The sequence below is a fragment of the Pleurodeles waltl genome, chromosome 3_1 (genome assembly GCF_031143425.1).
Source record: "Pleurodeles waltl isolate 20211129_DDA chromosome 3_1, aPleWal1.hap1.20221129, whole genome shotgun sequence".
Classification (NCBI taxonomy): Eukaryota; Metazoa; Chordata; class Amphibia; order Caudata; family Salamandridae; genus Pleurodeles; species Pleurodeles waltl.
This window is the reverse complement of record NC_090440.1, coordinates 1,835,642,112-1,835,658,391: the sequence shown is the minus strand read 5'-3', so window position 1 is coordinate 1,835,658,391 and position 16,280 is coordinate 1,835,642,112. Positions and strand designations below refer to the sequence as shown.

The window sequence follows — 16,280 nt, the reverse complement described above, 5'->3', positions numbered from 1 at the left end:
TATATATGTGAATGGATCGATCTTAGATTTCCTATCAGTCAAAGAAGTCACTCTGAAGATTTAGTCCCCTAACTCTACCTCATTGGACAAAGCTTTTTCTTGTTTATTTTTTATCTCCAAGGGCTTAACCGCAGGTTAACTGATTAGACATGAACAATGACTTAGCACAGTGGTTCTTAACATTTTGACTTTTGTGGATCAACACTTTATCATTACTGGAACCCAGGGAACCCCAAAGAATCATTATTGGAATCCGGGGATCCTCCACTGGGGACCCTGGCCTAAACATTGTTGATGATTTGACCCGCTAAACAATACACAAAGAATACAGAAACAAGCATTCATCAAACACGTACACAAATGATAACACATTTTATTTAATTTGCAAACAAATATAAATAAAAAAATAAATATTTGAATTTTAATAGGATGGTTGGAGGTTTTCTAAATTCAATTGAAGCCACACATTGTCCATACTATGTTCTGTTTGATGCACCTGCACTGCTCCCACAAATCAATCTGAGGTTACTAATTACATTTTTAGCCTCCAATTTTAAATTCCTTGTTATTTACAGTACGTTTTTAAAAATTATATACACTTTATTAATCTGTTAAAATTATTACAATTTCTAGGCAGTTGCGGACCCCCTGAGGATTCCAAACACACTAATAGAAAAGCTAGAGATCTACTCACTTACTGACCATTACACTGTTACCACTTTGAAAATCATGGGTGACCTTGGCACTCAGAAATTTAAAAGATGGAATTCGAAAATATCTTCTCTCCTGAAAGACATGACAGCAGAATCCAAGTCGCTCAAAACGGCAGAATGCTTGTTTTGCAAAATTCCCCTTGATATCCTGTTAGCACATGTTGATTATAGAGGTAAAATATGACATTTTCTTGCATTACTCTGACCAGTGATCAAATAAATTACTCACCCATTCAGAAATGTAGTGTGTTTGCAGTACATCTGGGAGATCACTGAAATGGAATTAACTCTATAGCTAATTATAGGATAGCCACTTACTTAAATGATCTGAACCCTGCCACTCTACTAAAATATTACCACCTTCCTAGTCCCTTATTAGACTAACCTACTTAATGCTTCTTTGAAGCCAAGGCCGGCTCCTGGCCTGAAAAGTAGGTGTCACTACAATTCTAAGAAAAGCCAACATCTATCCGGAAAACTTTACAATTTTCACCCAAAGTCCTTGAAAGATCTGTGGTGATTCAGCTCAAGCAATTCACTGCCGTAAATGACCTTTCTGGTGAATTTCAAGATTTAACTACGTAAATTCTCCATCTAGTTGCAGTATTGAAACCACTGCACTTGAAATAGCAAATGAAAATCTCTAGGTCATAAACAATGGTTCTCCTGGATTTATCAGTGGTCGTTGATAAGATGAATCAGCAAACTCTTTAGTTTGCCTCAAACCTGGAAAATCATTACCAACAAATCAAAAGGTGCAGCACCCTATCCATCCCTTCTCCCCTTCAGCAAGGGATATTTGAAGCTTCTATTGTCTTGTTGACCCCTTTAAGTCTTAACTTTAAACCACTTGCATCTTTTCTCTGATACCCTTACCAAGTCATATTTTCTAGATGCCGAAGAGAATCTGCTCTATCTGAAAGTCTCCTATCATGATAACAACTTCATCATCTCTCAGAACCTCCACATTGAGTCACAAATATCCTATGATCACCTAAAATTAATACTACTTTTAGCTGATCTCCTCTCTTCTTCCTTGCTTCCCACAAAGAGTTTTATTCCAGTTCAATCCCAGAATAATTGCCTCAACCTGAAGGATCGTAAGTTTTGCAATATAGAATGTGCTACATCTTGATGCTTTACAATTGAAAGAAATCTTAATTTACACACACAGCAACACCACAGTAAAATGTGTCCAGTTACAATGCAGACTACTATGAGGGCTAGCACACCTTTACCCCAAAACCGACTTTATAAATGTTGTACAATCCCTCGTACTGGCGAGATTGATCTACATGAATTTACCACTCAAAGCTATTATGCTACAGATATGTCAGTCTAAGTACTGAAAATGCTACAAACATTACTCCAGTTATCTGCATCCTGCAATGGCTTCAACAGAAACCATGAGTATTCTGAAAACAGACCAAATTAACAGGGTGCAAAAACGCATTATCTTAGGTCTTCACTACATTTTCTATCTCTGATGGCAATTTCGAAGATTGATCTACCTTCATAAGAAAACAAATATCTTGATTTCAATCCTTGTCAGGGGAGACATGTATGATCGAGAACTCTATGCCCATCATGATACCGACATCTTCTGAATTAAAAAAAAAAAGATCTCATCACAATCTTGTGAATTAGATTTTTACTTGGAATGCTTAGTGTAATATTAAATTTCATCAGTACACTTATCTTGTTTTGTTGGCGCTCCTAAGTTCCCTCCATTTCGTAAATTTCTTCCAATCATTGATATCTTGTGTTCTGTTTATTGGTATCTTGTGTATTCCTGTAATTGTTAGCATACTCTATGGGTCTGGGTTCGCACAACAAAGACATCTCCAGTACAGTTGTGTTGAAACAAAAAGAATGTCAAATTTGCATACTTAACAGATATAGGTTATTGTTCACGATTGGGGCTATCTGCGGGGATGTATGGGATGCCTCTAGTGCTAGTCGTAAGCTGAAAAAACTGCTTTCCAGACCCAGGCTCTTTACTAGACAGCTGCATCGAGGTGCCGAGGGCTGGGGATGTGACAATAAAAAACACCATTTAGCCCAGAATTGGTGAGTGCTTTTGTTGAGGAGGGGCTAACGTCCATGGTGTCCACATACCTTCAGACATCCTTGACTGAATCTTTCAAACTTGCAGTTAGTAGGATGCAACAGACTTACAGATGACAGCACATTTGGAGGAAATTACTGACAAAATAGAACCAAGAGAACATTAATTTCCAAATTAAGAGAACATCATTAATGAAACAAAAAACTAGAATACATATGAGGTAATAATGTCCATAAGACCAGGAGATCGAAAAGAAAAATACCTTTAACATGCTTGTGAAAAATAGAGCAGTGCACCACGACTGTCAGTACTATGTGTACTAGACATGTTCTTGCTGTGGGGTCCAAATGTGACATTAAGTGAGAGGCAGGTCTGGTGTGACGAACTGTGTAGTTAATTTTCAGTCAAAGATACCGGAAAATGAAGATGCGTGGAACTGTAGTTCTCATCTCCAAGATATGTACAAATCAACTGCGGCGGACTGCCTACTTCCGTGTTGCATTCACCCAGCACTGTGGCATATCAGATCTTCATTTTCAGACGTGGCACCTGGATAGCTGCTTTTCTAACTTGATCCGATATGTCAGTTCCTAGAGGAGCTCTAGATTACAAAGAAACACTGAATTATAAAAGTGCAGATGCCTGGGGAAGTCAATGCTTGGCTCATAAAAAACAGTAAATAATCTATATCCCATTATGCTGCCGAGAGTAGCACTGTTACACTCTTTAAACTGCAGCAAAGCTATAGTACTATCAAGACCAAAGACTGTCATATGTTTTGGTAATGCGGGATCCAACCTGCATTCCCAAAACATATGAAACTCCTTTTTTCATCAACCAATAGTTAACTAGAGGTATACCTATGCCACATTCCAGAATGTTTTGCTGATGTTGGGATTATTCTAATACATTAAACAATATTTGCACTGGAATTTGGAATGTTGAGAGCTCCATTGAAGAGAATGGAGCAGCAGCCGCCTAAATAAAGTGGTACAGGCCCTCTGCTCTCAACATTAGAATGTCCTAATACACAGCCTCCGCCTCTCTCGTTCCTCTGCCTCTCCAAACTATATGGATTGGGCAGAGTAAAACGAAAGGCAGAGCCGTGCCGCATAGCATACAGGAGCCTTTACCTCTCCCTCTTTCCACAGCTCAAAGTGTCACAGGAGCATCAGAAGGAGGGAGGGGGAATGATATTCAACTCCTGGGTCTCCCTGGCTCAACTGAATGAGGAACAGCGGTTTAGCCAGAGCCTAGGGAGAACCAGGGGCTAACTTCATCCTCCTTTCACATGCTTCACACGGACACTGTAGATAAATGGAGGTTCACAATAGTCATACCGAATGGCACAGTTTGTATCACAACCTAATAGGAAACAAGATAAATAGCCAATAATTAGGGGGTCTCTGAAACTGGCTAGCTAGCTAACAAATCAGACATTGGACTGCTGCACTCAGCAAAGTCAAAAGGGTAATGAACTTGATAAAATGACAAAACATTGGAGAAGGAAGGTGTGTGCTGGTCATGTAGAGTCAGCACAAGTCTCATGTGCATGTATAGCAGTCCATCTTTCAAGCAGTCTGCATCCATCTCTGGTAAGGGTTTTGAGGGGTTCTGGTGATGCTCATGAAAAACAGCAGTCTTCAAAGTCGTATCTTCAGAGCCCTCTCTTTGGTTTCATGATGAGAATCAAAGTAGGTTTCATGACAGTTCTCTGACTTTTTTGAGTTTGCAGGAAGCTTCCACGCAGGCAAGGTAGCAGCAAGGCAGTCCACCAGAATGGCAGAAGGGCCTTCAGGCTTATTCATAGCCTGAAGGAAGTGAGCAGCTCTACACTCTGGACACACCAAATGCATAGGGTCCATGTAGGTCCAAGTCCAAAAGGTGGTCAGTGAGCGACAGAGCAGCTGAGTGTTATATTTCCAAAGCTGGGAAGGTGAGCAGGTGTCCGCTGCCAATAACGAGTGTACGTCACAATTTTAATGAGACAACCACGCTGATAAAGACAATTTCTCTCCGCAGGAAGGTGTCAAGGGCAGTATCCTTCCTGCATCAGCAAATGGGAGGAAGAAGTAGGGGATGCAGTTGTCTCCTTTGGGCAATGCTCATTCTCTATTTTGTCCATTGCATTAATACATTAAAGTGAATGTTTGCAAGCTGTTACAGGCAGCTGTACCAACAGGTGCTCCGGTAATATTCAAAAACCTTTTCCCATAATTTACTCATGTTTATGCTTGTGAAGTATTTTATGTAAGTGTTGACTGCACATAATATTCACTAACATTACATTTATTTAAAAATAAAAATAAAGACATAAGGCACACCATCTTTACTAAGACTTTGGCCTTCAATTTACATGGGGAGGCTGTTAGGAAACTCTGATGGATACCACTAAATATAATTAGTGCTTACCAGCCAGGGCTACTTTCTAGAGACTATGGAGTGGGGAGACCAACAGAGGACCTTCACTTCCTGGGCTCACCAAATGGATGACCCTGAGGAGCACCAGTCTGCAGTTTGAGTGAGTCTTTGTGACTATGGACCCACAAACTGTTGACAAAAGAACAAATAAAGGAGGAATTTCAGGGAGAGATGGCACAGCTGTACGCTGTGTTGGGGACTTTTGTCCTTACAGCCCTCCAGGCGTGTAGGTTACCCGTATGTAACTATGTATGCATGTGATAGTTACACAGAGCAAACCTAGTCAAAAGGTGTACATGGTCAAAACCAAGCATACAGTCAATATATGATTGAAAAGATAGCCAGGTTATGGGAGAAGATGTGTACTGGCCCAGCATCATGATGTAGTGATCTTTAGAAAGGCGCATCTCCAACTCTTTCCTAAACTGAAGCAGTGTTGGGCCAGTCCTGATGGATAAGACAGTGTTGTTCTAGATCCCGAGTGCACAGATGGAAAAGGCCTGCTGCCTCGTTTTTTTTGTTGTTTTTTTTTACACTTAATAGTCTCCACTGTGATGGTGTCCTTACTGCAGTAATGCGGATAATTGAAAGAGATGATACATTTGTGGTCAAGTTAAGAGGGGATATGTTGTGATGGCTAGCTTTGAAGATGGGGTGGGCCAACAAAGGGAGATAACAGAGTTCTATCTGGATGGGTACATATGGCTTTATATATTAAATGTTCAAAGCCATAAGAGGTTTGACAAACTATGACTCCCTTCCTCGACCGCAGAGGATTTGAATTATTTTCATAACATGAAGTATCCTGATCTAAGTAAGAAATGAATTATAGACAAGTACCTTGTCCCAGGTATAGTCCTTGGGCGCTATGCTTCTTAAGAAGCAGCCCTTAATGCACTCAAACAACCTCGAAAATGTATTAAAACAACAAAAATTTCATCTTTTTGGAGTTAAAAACAAGAATGTTTGAGGATGATTACACTAAAGCCATCTAGTGAGGAGTTGTTGGTGTGTTATTGTGTGAAGTCACTAAAGGGACCAGCAACTTCAATGGCATTTTAATAGTGATTCACTGTAACTTGCACATCACGTATTGTTTGCCTAAAAGATGCCTCCTTTTATCTATCATTTGACAATGCAAACATCTAAAGATATATTTTCCTGTTAAACTAAAATAAAAAAGCAGTATGAAGTTATTAATTGCTAGGATACCAGATGTCATCTTGCTATTATGAGACAACGTGGTGCCCTTTGTCTCTATATACAATTTCTAATTCATGCTCGCTGAATTCCCAAGATAAAACTAATTTTTACATTATTTGATTTTTCATTTATAATACATATATTAATACAAGGATTTCTAAAGCGTCTATTAGATAGTTCTTTTTTTTTTACAGTGATTGTCGTATATTGCTGAGATAAGCTTAGATCGCATAGGTTCCCATCCCAAAAAGCTAGAACCAGATGCACATTATGAAATGGCTAGAGGGGCAGGCAGAAGGTCAAACAGACAGAAGCAGAGCTGAGGCTGTGGACTTATAAGCACTCTGTGGGGCCAATAAACCCATTTAGGAAAATGCATTAACTTGTCTGGCTCCACCCATTTTTTATATTTGTATACCTGACATGTCTGAAAAGACTTTTGGTTATGGCTCTGACCGAAAGTGAAGAACAAACTGTTTTTGACTTCTCAAGTCGCTGATGTCCAAGAAGCAATCTGTGAAGATTTTGAGACATTTGAAACAAAAGAACTGAAATGATAGAACTTTTGGAAGTTTGAAGCTTCATAATTTCTGGAGGAACAGGACAAGTCCTCCTACAAACATGCGACCTAGGCAGACTCGCAGCTTTTTTGTCACAGGAAATAAAGTTTAAGTGGGGCCTTACTGAAGTCACCAAGCCTGTGGAGCCATACCCAACAGAAGACTATAGCTTTGCCCCACTGTCAGGTTCTGACCTTCAGGACAGTTTATAAGCTAAATCCGAGAGCAGGAAAGAGCCCCAAAACGTTACTGAGGACAATGCAACCTCAGCTATTATGATTTTAAGGTTTGTCCCTGCTTGGAGCTTTTTGCAGTGTGGCTTTCAGCATCAGCAGGACAGAAGAAACAACACATATTAACCTGTGGAATCAGTCTCACTTTCAGCTTTCTGCCTTACCCCACTGGCGCATTAAGACGCTCAGAGCAAAGATGAAGTCAGGAGGCAAAAGTCTTGATGGGGCTGAACTGTTACAACTTGAGTCTTCACCTAAAAGCCACAAGGGGTTCTAGAACCGTATAAGTAGGATAACATTAATTTTCCCATTTTTTCTTCTGGAAGTTTTTGGCATTTTTTGATACATTCAAAACTCAGGTTCTGAACCCCTTAAAATAATTAATTATCAATATCAATTTTTTTTGTCTTTTTAAACTAAATTGTTTTTAAATATTAACATTTATTAGTTAAATCTATTGTTGTTTTTGGTAGCATTGTTCACACACCACGTGTATGTTCACTGGAGAAGGCCCTGTTGTTTTAGTCATGCTCCAAAGTTTGAGCTCTGGATTCTTCACAGGATCAAGCGTGCCCGACCAAGATAGAGGGGTAAACACTTGAGAGAATTCCAAATTACATATTTAGAAATAACTTGGCACTGGACGAAAGACTAGAGTTTGCCATCAAGCTAAATGTTTATCAAATACATGTATTTATTACTTTTGGACTGCATGTGGAAGGAGGAAAGTATAGTAACCAAACAGAGAACTAGTTTGCCACCTTAAAGCATCTGTTGCAAAAAAAAAATCTAACACTTGAGGCAAAACTACTTAATATTGGGAAACCAGCGATTAATCTCTAAAAGATTTTTATCTGTATAGGATGAATTAGAGACTCTTCTGAAAAGTGAAGTAGAGAAAGCTTTACTAAACAAACAAGTGAACTAGTGAACTGTAACGGAAGTAAGAACACACTACACTAATCAGAAACTGCACCATGCTGATTTGGTCCACTCACACAAAAATAAATAACCTAAACATTTACACAAAAACACTCAGCCGAGATACTGAAAAACACCCACAGGAGGAATATCTCCACAAATTAACTACTAAGGGCCTGATTTAGATATTAGCAGAGGGGTTACTTCGTCACAAATGTGACGGATATCTCATCCACCGTAATGTAAATCCTGAAATCTAAATCCCAGTTGAACAGGTCACGGTAAAAGTTACGACTTTTGCCAATTACAAAATGCCTAACTCAGACATGTTTGGGGAGCTATTTAAAATATATGTAGTAGCCAGGGTGTGGTTTTGAATGCAAGATTGGATGTTTAGACATGTGATACAAGTCAATAGTTCTCAATCCAAACACACAAAATATCTATACGAATTTTACAACTCATCTCCAAAAACAAATTAACAAAAAACAATCAATCTACTCTAGGTAGAATTTTGGTACTATCAGGAGAGTGGTAAATGCCGAAGATCTCAAGAAAACATTTAATCAATGTAATTGGAATTCCGGTAAAATAGTTACTGAAAAATATGCATTCACAAAAATTCAGATAATCGAACTATAGGTCTCCCACAAAAGGAAAATTTAAGATTAACAAGCTGTCTTCATCCTCTAGCTCACAGGTTACACTGAGCAATATTGCCAACTTTCTCTCCCCATTATTACGTAACACTAGAGATATTGCAAAACAAATACTTCAGCAAAAATATTAAGGGAATTGCAATAGCGTCAGGGGAGCATAAACGTGCACTGTTCGCGGATCATATTATTGTGATAATGAGAGCAAAACAGGCGGCCTTGACTGAGATAGTAAACAAGCAGAGCTATAATGGGATGCCAGGCCTTAACATCTACTTTACCTGGTTTTAGATACAATAAAAGACTGAGAATATCACGGTAATTGGAGTTCTGAAAGAGAATTGTGAATGGGAAAAGCAGTGTGAGAACGATGAGGATGTCAACATTGAAAAAACTTGCGGAACACTGTAAGAAGACAATATCACGGGACAGTTTACTTATATCACACAAAAGGATTGACCCTGATCTCATCAACTAGATATTTGCTCTTTGCTGGTCACCTTCTTCTTGCTACTGTTAAATCTCTAAGCTTCCTTACTGTCAGTTCTCTTTCTTTATTTCCTCACCTGAAGACAATTTCCCAGTGGGCAAACTTCCACTTCTCCAGCTGAAAATAGTCAAGCACCTGTGTTCTCAACAAAAGAGCTGAAATGAGCTGCATGAGGGCTAAGCATTTCCATAATCAACACTTGTAATGCCATCCTTGTTAGCCTTCCAGCCTAATGTCTGTCACCACTAAAAACTGTTTTTCATTCCACTGCACGATTATTCAAGGAGAAACAGGAGTTTGACCACATCACACTGATTTTAGCGGCTTCCATGAGAAGCTCGGAAACAGTTTAAGCTTTGTTGCCTCACGTTTAAAACTCAGCGGTTATGCATACCAAGCTATTTATTTGACTTTCTGACAATTCATGGGGCCTCTAGAACATCTCTCTCTCAAATGCCGTACATTCAGACCTGTGCTACCCCGACACACCTTTGAAACTTATGGAAGACTCCGACATACCACAATAAGATTGGCTCCTGACATCCTGTCATTCCGAAATAGACAAGTTCGGATCAATGTAACAATCTGATACTCCTCCTCCTAGTGATGTCTGACTTTAATGTTTTTTTATCTTATTATGTCTAACAATTTATTTGCCTCCGTTTGTTTCTTGCCCCAATCTCCTCTGTCACTATTTTGTTCTTCCTGGCATCTCTCTGTCTTCCCCCTTCTTCATTCCTTTCCCATTGTCCTTTTTGACCAATCTACCTTGCCCCTTGCTTCATCATTCTTTCCTCCACTTCTCCTTTTTCACCTCTCTCCCGTTGTTGAATTTAAATTGTTTCTGGCAGATTTCTCGTGCAGCAAACAGAATAGATTCAGTACTATAAGCAGGCTGTAAGCCTGCTTCAGTACACCCCAAGATTGTACTTACCTGAAGGTGTACACATAGACGTTTTGCTATGTATCATTGTAGCAGTTTAGCAATCTCTATTTAAGTTATCCGCTGTCGTCACTTACTATTAGCTACCCATTTCGTCACTTGAGTATAAGACCCCCTCTGCATGTCTTTCCTGCTTTAGACTACAATCATTCCTGAGTCAGTGTGCAGTTTAAATCTAAGTAACATAAGTTTCCTGCATCAAGCTTACATTAGTCTTAGGATCATTCAGATCGGAGAATCTCATGCTGCATGTTCTACTGTTAGCCATTAAACTTTGGTGGCCAAATGCTTACATTATTATCATTCAATCTTTAACTACACGTATGTTACTACTCTTCAAATATACTGTCAATATGCCCATTTCAGGCAATGGATCTTCTGCTCTCTTTCCATGTTCCCAAAAACGTGCTGGAGTGCAGTGAACTGCACAGTTCATTGTAGCAATGTCAAGCTGGGATGGATAAAGTTGGACAAAACAAAAGTCTATAGTCCTTAATAATACCGCAAAAAACCTCTCTGAACTAATTTTCTAGCATTTTATATTATCATCAAGCTTTCCATGTCTCAACAAACACCAGTCTCTAATGTACATGTTTTATAAAAATAAATAAAAACTTTTAACCTGCTCAGGTTTCTCTAGCACCAACACATTTATTTTGCAAATACCTTAGACAGTTTAACTAGTTGTGTCCAAGCTCTGAGCTTTCTTAAGGAATCGACTTGTGCATTATCTTTTCCGTTGGTTGATTTTGGGATTCAGGTTCAGATTTTTGTAGTATTAATTCCTATATCTTTAAATAAATATTAAAATAGTATGAGTGGGAGTGCTAGATTTCATGTTAAAAAACGGAACCCAAGAGGAATTGATTATTCTGAGCCTTCAATTTCAAAAGAAACTTACAAGCATTCTGCCAAGAAGCCTTTTGACATAGCCATCACCCTGAGATTAGATGTCCATAAACAATTTGATAAATATTCTATATTTATTGTGCTTTCTTTAGTGGCTCAACCCGTTCTGTACATTGTGATTTTTTTAGTTTCCATTATAGAAACTTGCGTTGCCACTATATAAGTTATACAGTAAAATAGGTCATTATTTCAGTACAGGCAATATTTGTTTTAGGCTTATCCTGCAATAGTTGGTGTATGTTGCCTTTGCCTCTTGCAGAATGTTAAGGATTGCAATGAACATCAGTGTTACTGCTGTTGCATCTTCGTCTCAGGGATTATTTGAGAAAACGACCTAACCACCATGAGAACTGGGCCTCAGACAATATATTCTCTGTTCAGCCACATTTACATCACTAAGTACTCTTTTTGCCGGTCCCTCCCAATCAGATGATAGATTAATCTTGGTTATATTATAGCCCCAGCATCTTTTATAGTTGTGACATTTATTTATCTTTCTAGCCTCGTTCTCTACTTAATATAAGGAGCACACAACTGTCCCAGGCAGATTTCACATTATTTGACATGACATACAAGTCGGACAAGTTGTTCATTTATTTATGTATCACTTTAACATGAGGTGTATGCACTCTCCAGAAGATTACATCCAGCAAGAAGTTGATGATATTATAGACAGATTCAAGCAGCGGACTGGTGAAACATTACTTACCTGGATGGTGCGATTATTTGACTCTGGAGCCTCCTGAGTAATGCTAGCTATAGGAGATGCTCCTAAGTTTTGTACTCTTAGCTCAGCTTAGTTATCAGGGTCAACAACAAATCACCCTGCTGCAGCTAGCATCTGAGGGGTGCAACCATAAGTATCCTACAGAATCAGATTGGCCACCAAATGACAAACACTGGTACACTTTAAAAATTAGGTGAATTAGGGGACTGGAATAAACCTGACAGAGAATCCAGATCGGAGGGTCGTACAGATACAACAGAGTATCTAGGAGAGACATTTCTATGGCATTACTGAAGGATGGTGTCAGCAAGGAGCAGATTGATGGGATAGATACTAAAAGCTTGTGGAAGATGTACCGTACAAGAGGCTTGGATCGGAAGGAAGGAAGCTGAAAGGTAAACAAGCAAGATAATAGACATACAACTCAGAGCCAGCCACAGATGCAGGAAGAAGAAAAAGAAAGGGAGAAATATGTTTTTTCACGAGGGAAAGAGGAAGAAGAGTTGGACAGCGACTTGCTAAGTTCTGAGAAGAGGGACAGAGGGGAGTCTGCTCGCCGATATGAAGCATATTTTCAGATTTAACTTGGGCAAAAGTTGACAGGTTTAAATCAGACTAGGAAATTGGCCAAGCTCCAGTACAAGAATGGGCTTGTAAAGTTACCAGACCCCATGTTGATTTAGAAATAAATTGGAAACACAAAAATGTGCAAAACGTTTGAGCATTAGTTGATACTGGAGCAGAGGCCTCTTTAACTTATGGAAATCCTAAAAAGTTTTCAGGTCAGCAGTACACTATCACAAGGTTATGGGGAGAGTAGACCCCCACCGTGTAAACTACGGTTCAAATGAAAATAGGAAGAACATTAAAAAGAGAATATACTGTTTTGATTGTGCCCCTTCGGGAATACATACTGTCAATTTTACATTTTAAAAGGAATTACTTTGTATTTGGTTGATGGTTATTATCAGTTTGGATCAAAGAGATAAATTTAAGTGGCAGCCATGAGGGTGGGTCATTTGAAGATACCCCCAGTGAAGGTGCCCCAGCAAACCAAGGTAATCCGCTTGAAGCAGTATTGCATCCCAGGAGGGCATAATGAAATAACTGAAACTATAAAAGATATGATTGCGGCTGGCGTAATAGCTCCAAGCACCAATGAATGGGACAATCCTTTGTGGCCCGTACATAAACCTGATGTACGCTATAGAATGTCTACTGATTACCGCAAGCTGAATAAACATACGCCCCCTTTGACAGCCGCGGTCCCAGACACCCTCACTTTGAGTGAAGGAATACAGAAGCATGCAGGGATCTGGTATGCAACCATTGATATTGCTAATGCTTTCTTTTCTATACCATTGGCCCTTGAAATTCACGAACAATTCAGCTTCTCATGGTGCGGCAGACAAATAGAATGCTAAGGCTCCCCCAAGGGTATTTACATAGCCTCACCATCTGTCACCAGCTGGTGGCAGAACACCTGGATGAAGCATCCATCATTCCAGGAGAGCAGTTGACTCATTACGTTGATGATGTGATGATTCAGGGAGAAACACAAGAACAGGTGCAGAATAAGTTGGAGCAGGTTGCTGAACTCTAACAGCGTAAAGTGTGGATGATTAATCCAAACAGGATACAAGAACCCTCTCAAAAAATTGAAGTTTCCAGGGATCCAGTGGAATCAGGGATATAGAGAGGAGTTACTACAGGCAAAGCAAAAGACTTTGGAGTTTGCCACTCCACGCACTAAGCAAGAGACACAGTGATTCATTGGACTGTTTGGTTTTTGGAAGCAGCATATCCCTCATTTGTGTTAGATTCTAGCCCCTTTGTAGAAAGTGACAAGAAAGAAACATGAGTTTGAATAGGGTGAACAGCAGCAGTGTGCGTTTGATTTGGCAAAGTAGGCGGTTCAACAGGCTTTAGACTGGCCAGTACAGGAGGGAGACATTGAATTGCACGTAACCGTTCAAAGGCAATATGCGAATTGGAGCACGTGGCAAAAACAGGGAAGAACGAGGGTTCCCCTCGGGTACTGGACTAAAAGGTTACTGGGACTGGGGGCAATACACTCCCTTTGAGAAACAGTTGCTTGTATGTTACCGGACTCTAGTAGATACTGAGCAAATGACCTTAGGGCATAATGTGATTTTGATACCTGAAATTCCAATAATGCAGTGGGTGATGAGTTCCCCTAAAACACACCACATAGGACATGGACAAGAAGCTAGTATCATACGTTTGAAATGGTACATACAGGACAGGGTTCGAGCGGGACCAGCAGGCACTGCCGCTCTAAAAGAACAGGTGTTGCAAGCCCCAGTGCAAGATGAGGAGAGGGTGCAGGAGATACCACAGATAAAAGAGTCACCAGTGAGATGGGGCGAGACATTTGAATCCTTGCCCCCTGAGGATGGGAAGCATGTATGGTTCACTGATGGTTCAGCCAAATATGTATGAGCTAAAAGACACTGGAAAGCAGTGTCATATAATCCAGTCACCAAAAGGTTGTAAACTTCTACCGGAGAAGGGAAAAGTAGTCAATATGCAGAGTTGTACGCTGTGTATCAGGCTCTAAAGCAGGAGCTACCTGGGACATGTCACATTTATACTGATTCCTGGTCTACTGCTAATGGGTTAGCCACTGGGCTTCCCACATGACATGCACATAAAGGGCAAATACATTCAAAGGAGGTGTGGGGCAAAGAGCTGTGGCAAGAAATGTGGGAAATGCAAGAGCAAAGTACTGTTACTGTGTATCATGTAGATGCTCACTGTCCCACTGATTCACTAGAACTCTGGTCAAATTCCCTTGCAGACGACAAAGCCAAAATCTCAGAGGCAGAGGTGGCAGCACAGGATTCTGACTTGGTGGGAATGGCTAAATGGGCGCACCAAAAGTGTGGACACCTCAGAGAGAAAGCCACTTACAAGTGGGCAGAGATTAGAGACTTGCACATTCCTCTAGATTTGATAAAAACTGTGATTTTACAATGTCCTATTTGTCAGTACACACAGCAGAGATCTGTCCTGCAAACTGTCAAAGGTCAATTGGGGAGAGGAAAGTTACCAGGACAGATATGGCAAACTGATTACATTGGGCCACCACCAATTAGTGGTGGGTGTCAATATGCTTGCACAGTAGTGGACATCTATTCTGGTTACCTGACTGCTGTGCCCTGTAAACGTGCTACTCAGCACAATACCATCAAAACTTTGGACCTGTTAATACTATATTATGGAGTACCACTCAAGGTCCAGAGTGAAAATGGGTCACACTTCAAAGGAAAATTGGTACAAGAGTATTGTGTACAACACAACATTGAGTGAATTTATCACATTCCTTATTATCCACAAGCCTCAGGACTGGAGAGAGCATTTAAATGAAGCCCTCAAGATTCTGAATAACAGACCACTAACAAATGCTGAGACTCCCCTGATGAGAATGTTAATCCCGCATTGCAGATACAACCCCATGTGGCCACCAATATCATCATGTGCTGGGAAATAAAACCTGAAGCCTTATCTACTTACAGAGCCACACCAAAATCTGTAGGTCTTGATTGACATGCCTTAAAAGCGTGAACACTGAAACCGAGAGACAAGGCACTCTGTGAAACAGGTGTTGGAATACAGATTCCCCCGGAGCATTTCGGATTGATTGCTCCCAGATCTGGGTTAGCACTCAAAGGTATTCAGGTCTTGGGGGGCGTGATCGATGCAGACTACAAAGTAAAAATTAAAAACATTCGCCTGAATAGTGGAGACATTGACTTGATAATACAATCTGAAGACAGAACTGCACAAATTGTCATTATCCCAGTGTGTGTAGGAATAGTGAAAAAGGAGTCTGCCCCAGCTCTTCTTACAGTACGAGGGGAGAGTGGTTTTGGTTCAACTGGAAGACTGGGGTTAGATCGAACTCAAGTCGGGAAAGGGACGCCTCTGCCGCCATCACTCCCATTGTGGGTAGTTCTCTCTTTCAGCAGTCACCTGGGTTCCCGGCTTGAAGCTGGCAAAGAGATGATGTCTTTACTTCGCCCTATGGTGATGCATTCTTTTACATTCTTATTTTTAGCTTTGCTTTGTGAATGAATATACAATCACTGTATATCTATACATATGATCCATGATTTAAGTAGTGTTTTTTTCATTGTTTGTTTTTATGATCATTATTATTCTACTATTGTGATCATTTTTGGAAGTGTATTCGTGTTGCTGCATTTGACCTACATGATTCCTCTATTCGAACCTTAAACAGTGCTTTAATAAATGTATTACTCAGACTAAGAGCTCTGCATTGTTGAAATTCCTTTTTTTCGTGTTTCCTCTCAGTCTGAAGTAGAAGCAAAACACTTTTATTTCACTGCTGTGACTATCTTCAGATGTGCACTTGTGTTGTACATAATTGACCTTGTTATTCAAACATTGCA

At 40.0% G+C, this 16,280-nt stretch overlaps 1 protein-coding gene across 3 annotated transcripts in view; it reads right to left on the bottom strand.

Moving 5' to 3' along the window:
- Positions 1-355: 355 nt before the first annotated feature.
- The window catches only part of OSGEPL1 (O-sialoglycoprotein endopeptidase like 1), a 158,163-nt gene continuing 142,238 nt past the window's right edge, over positions 356-16,280 (bottom strand). For all 3 annotated transcript variants that reach the window (XM_069225906.1, XM_069225907.1, XM_069225908.1), the window contains exon 9: positions 356-3,382. In XM_069225906.1, coding sequence (XP_069082007.1) covers positions 3,304-3,382 — 79 coding nt within the window. In that variant the 3' untranslated portion in view covers positions 356-3,303. The remainder of the gene's footprint in view (positions 3,383-16,280) is intronic.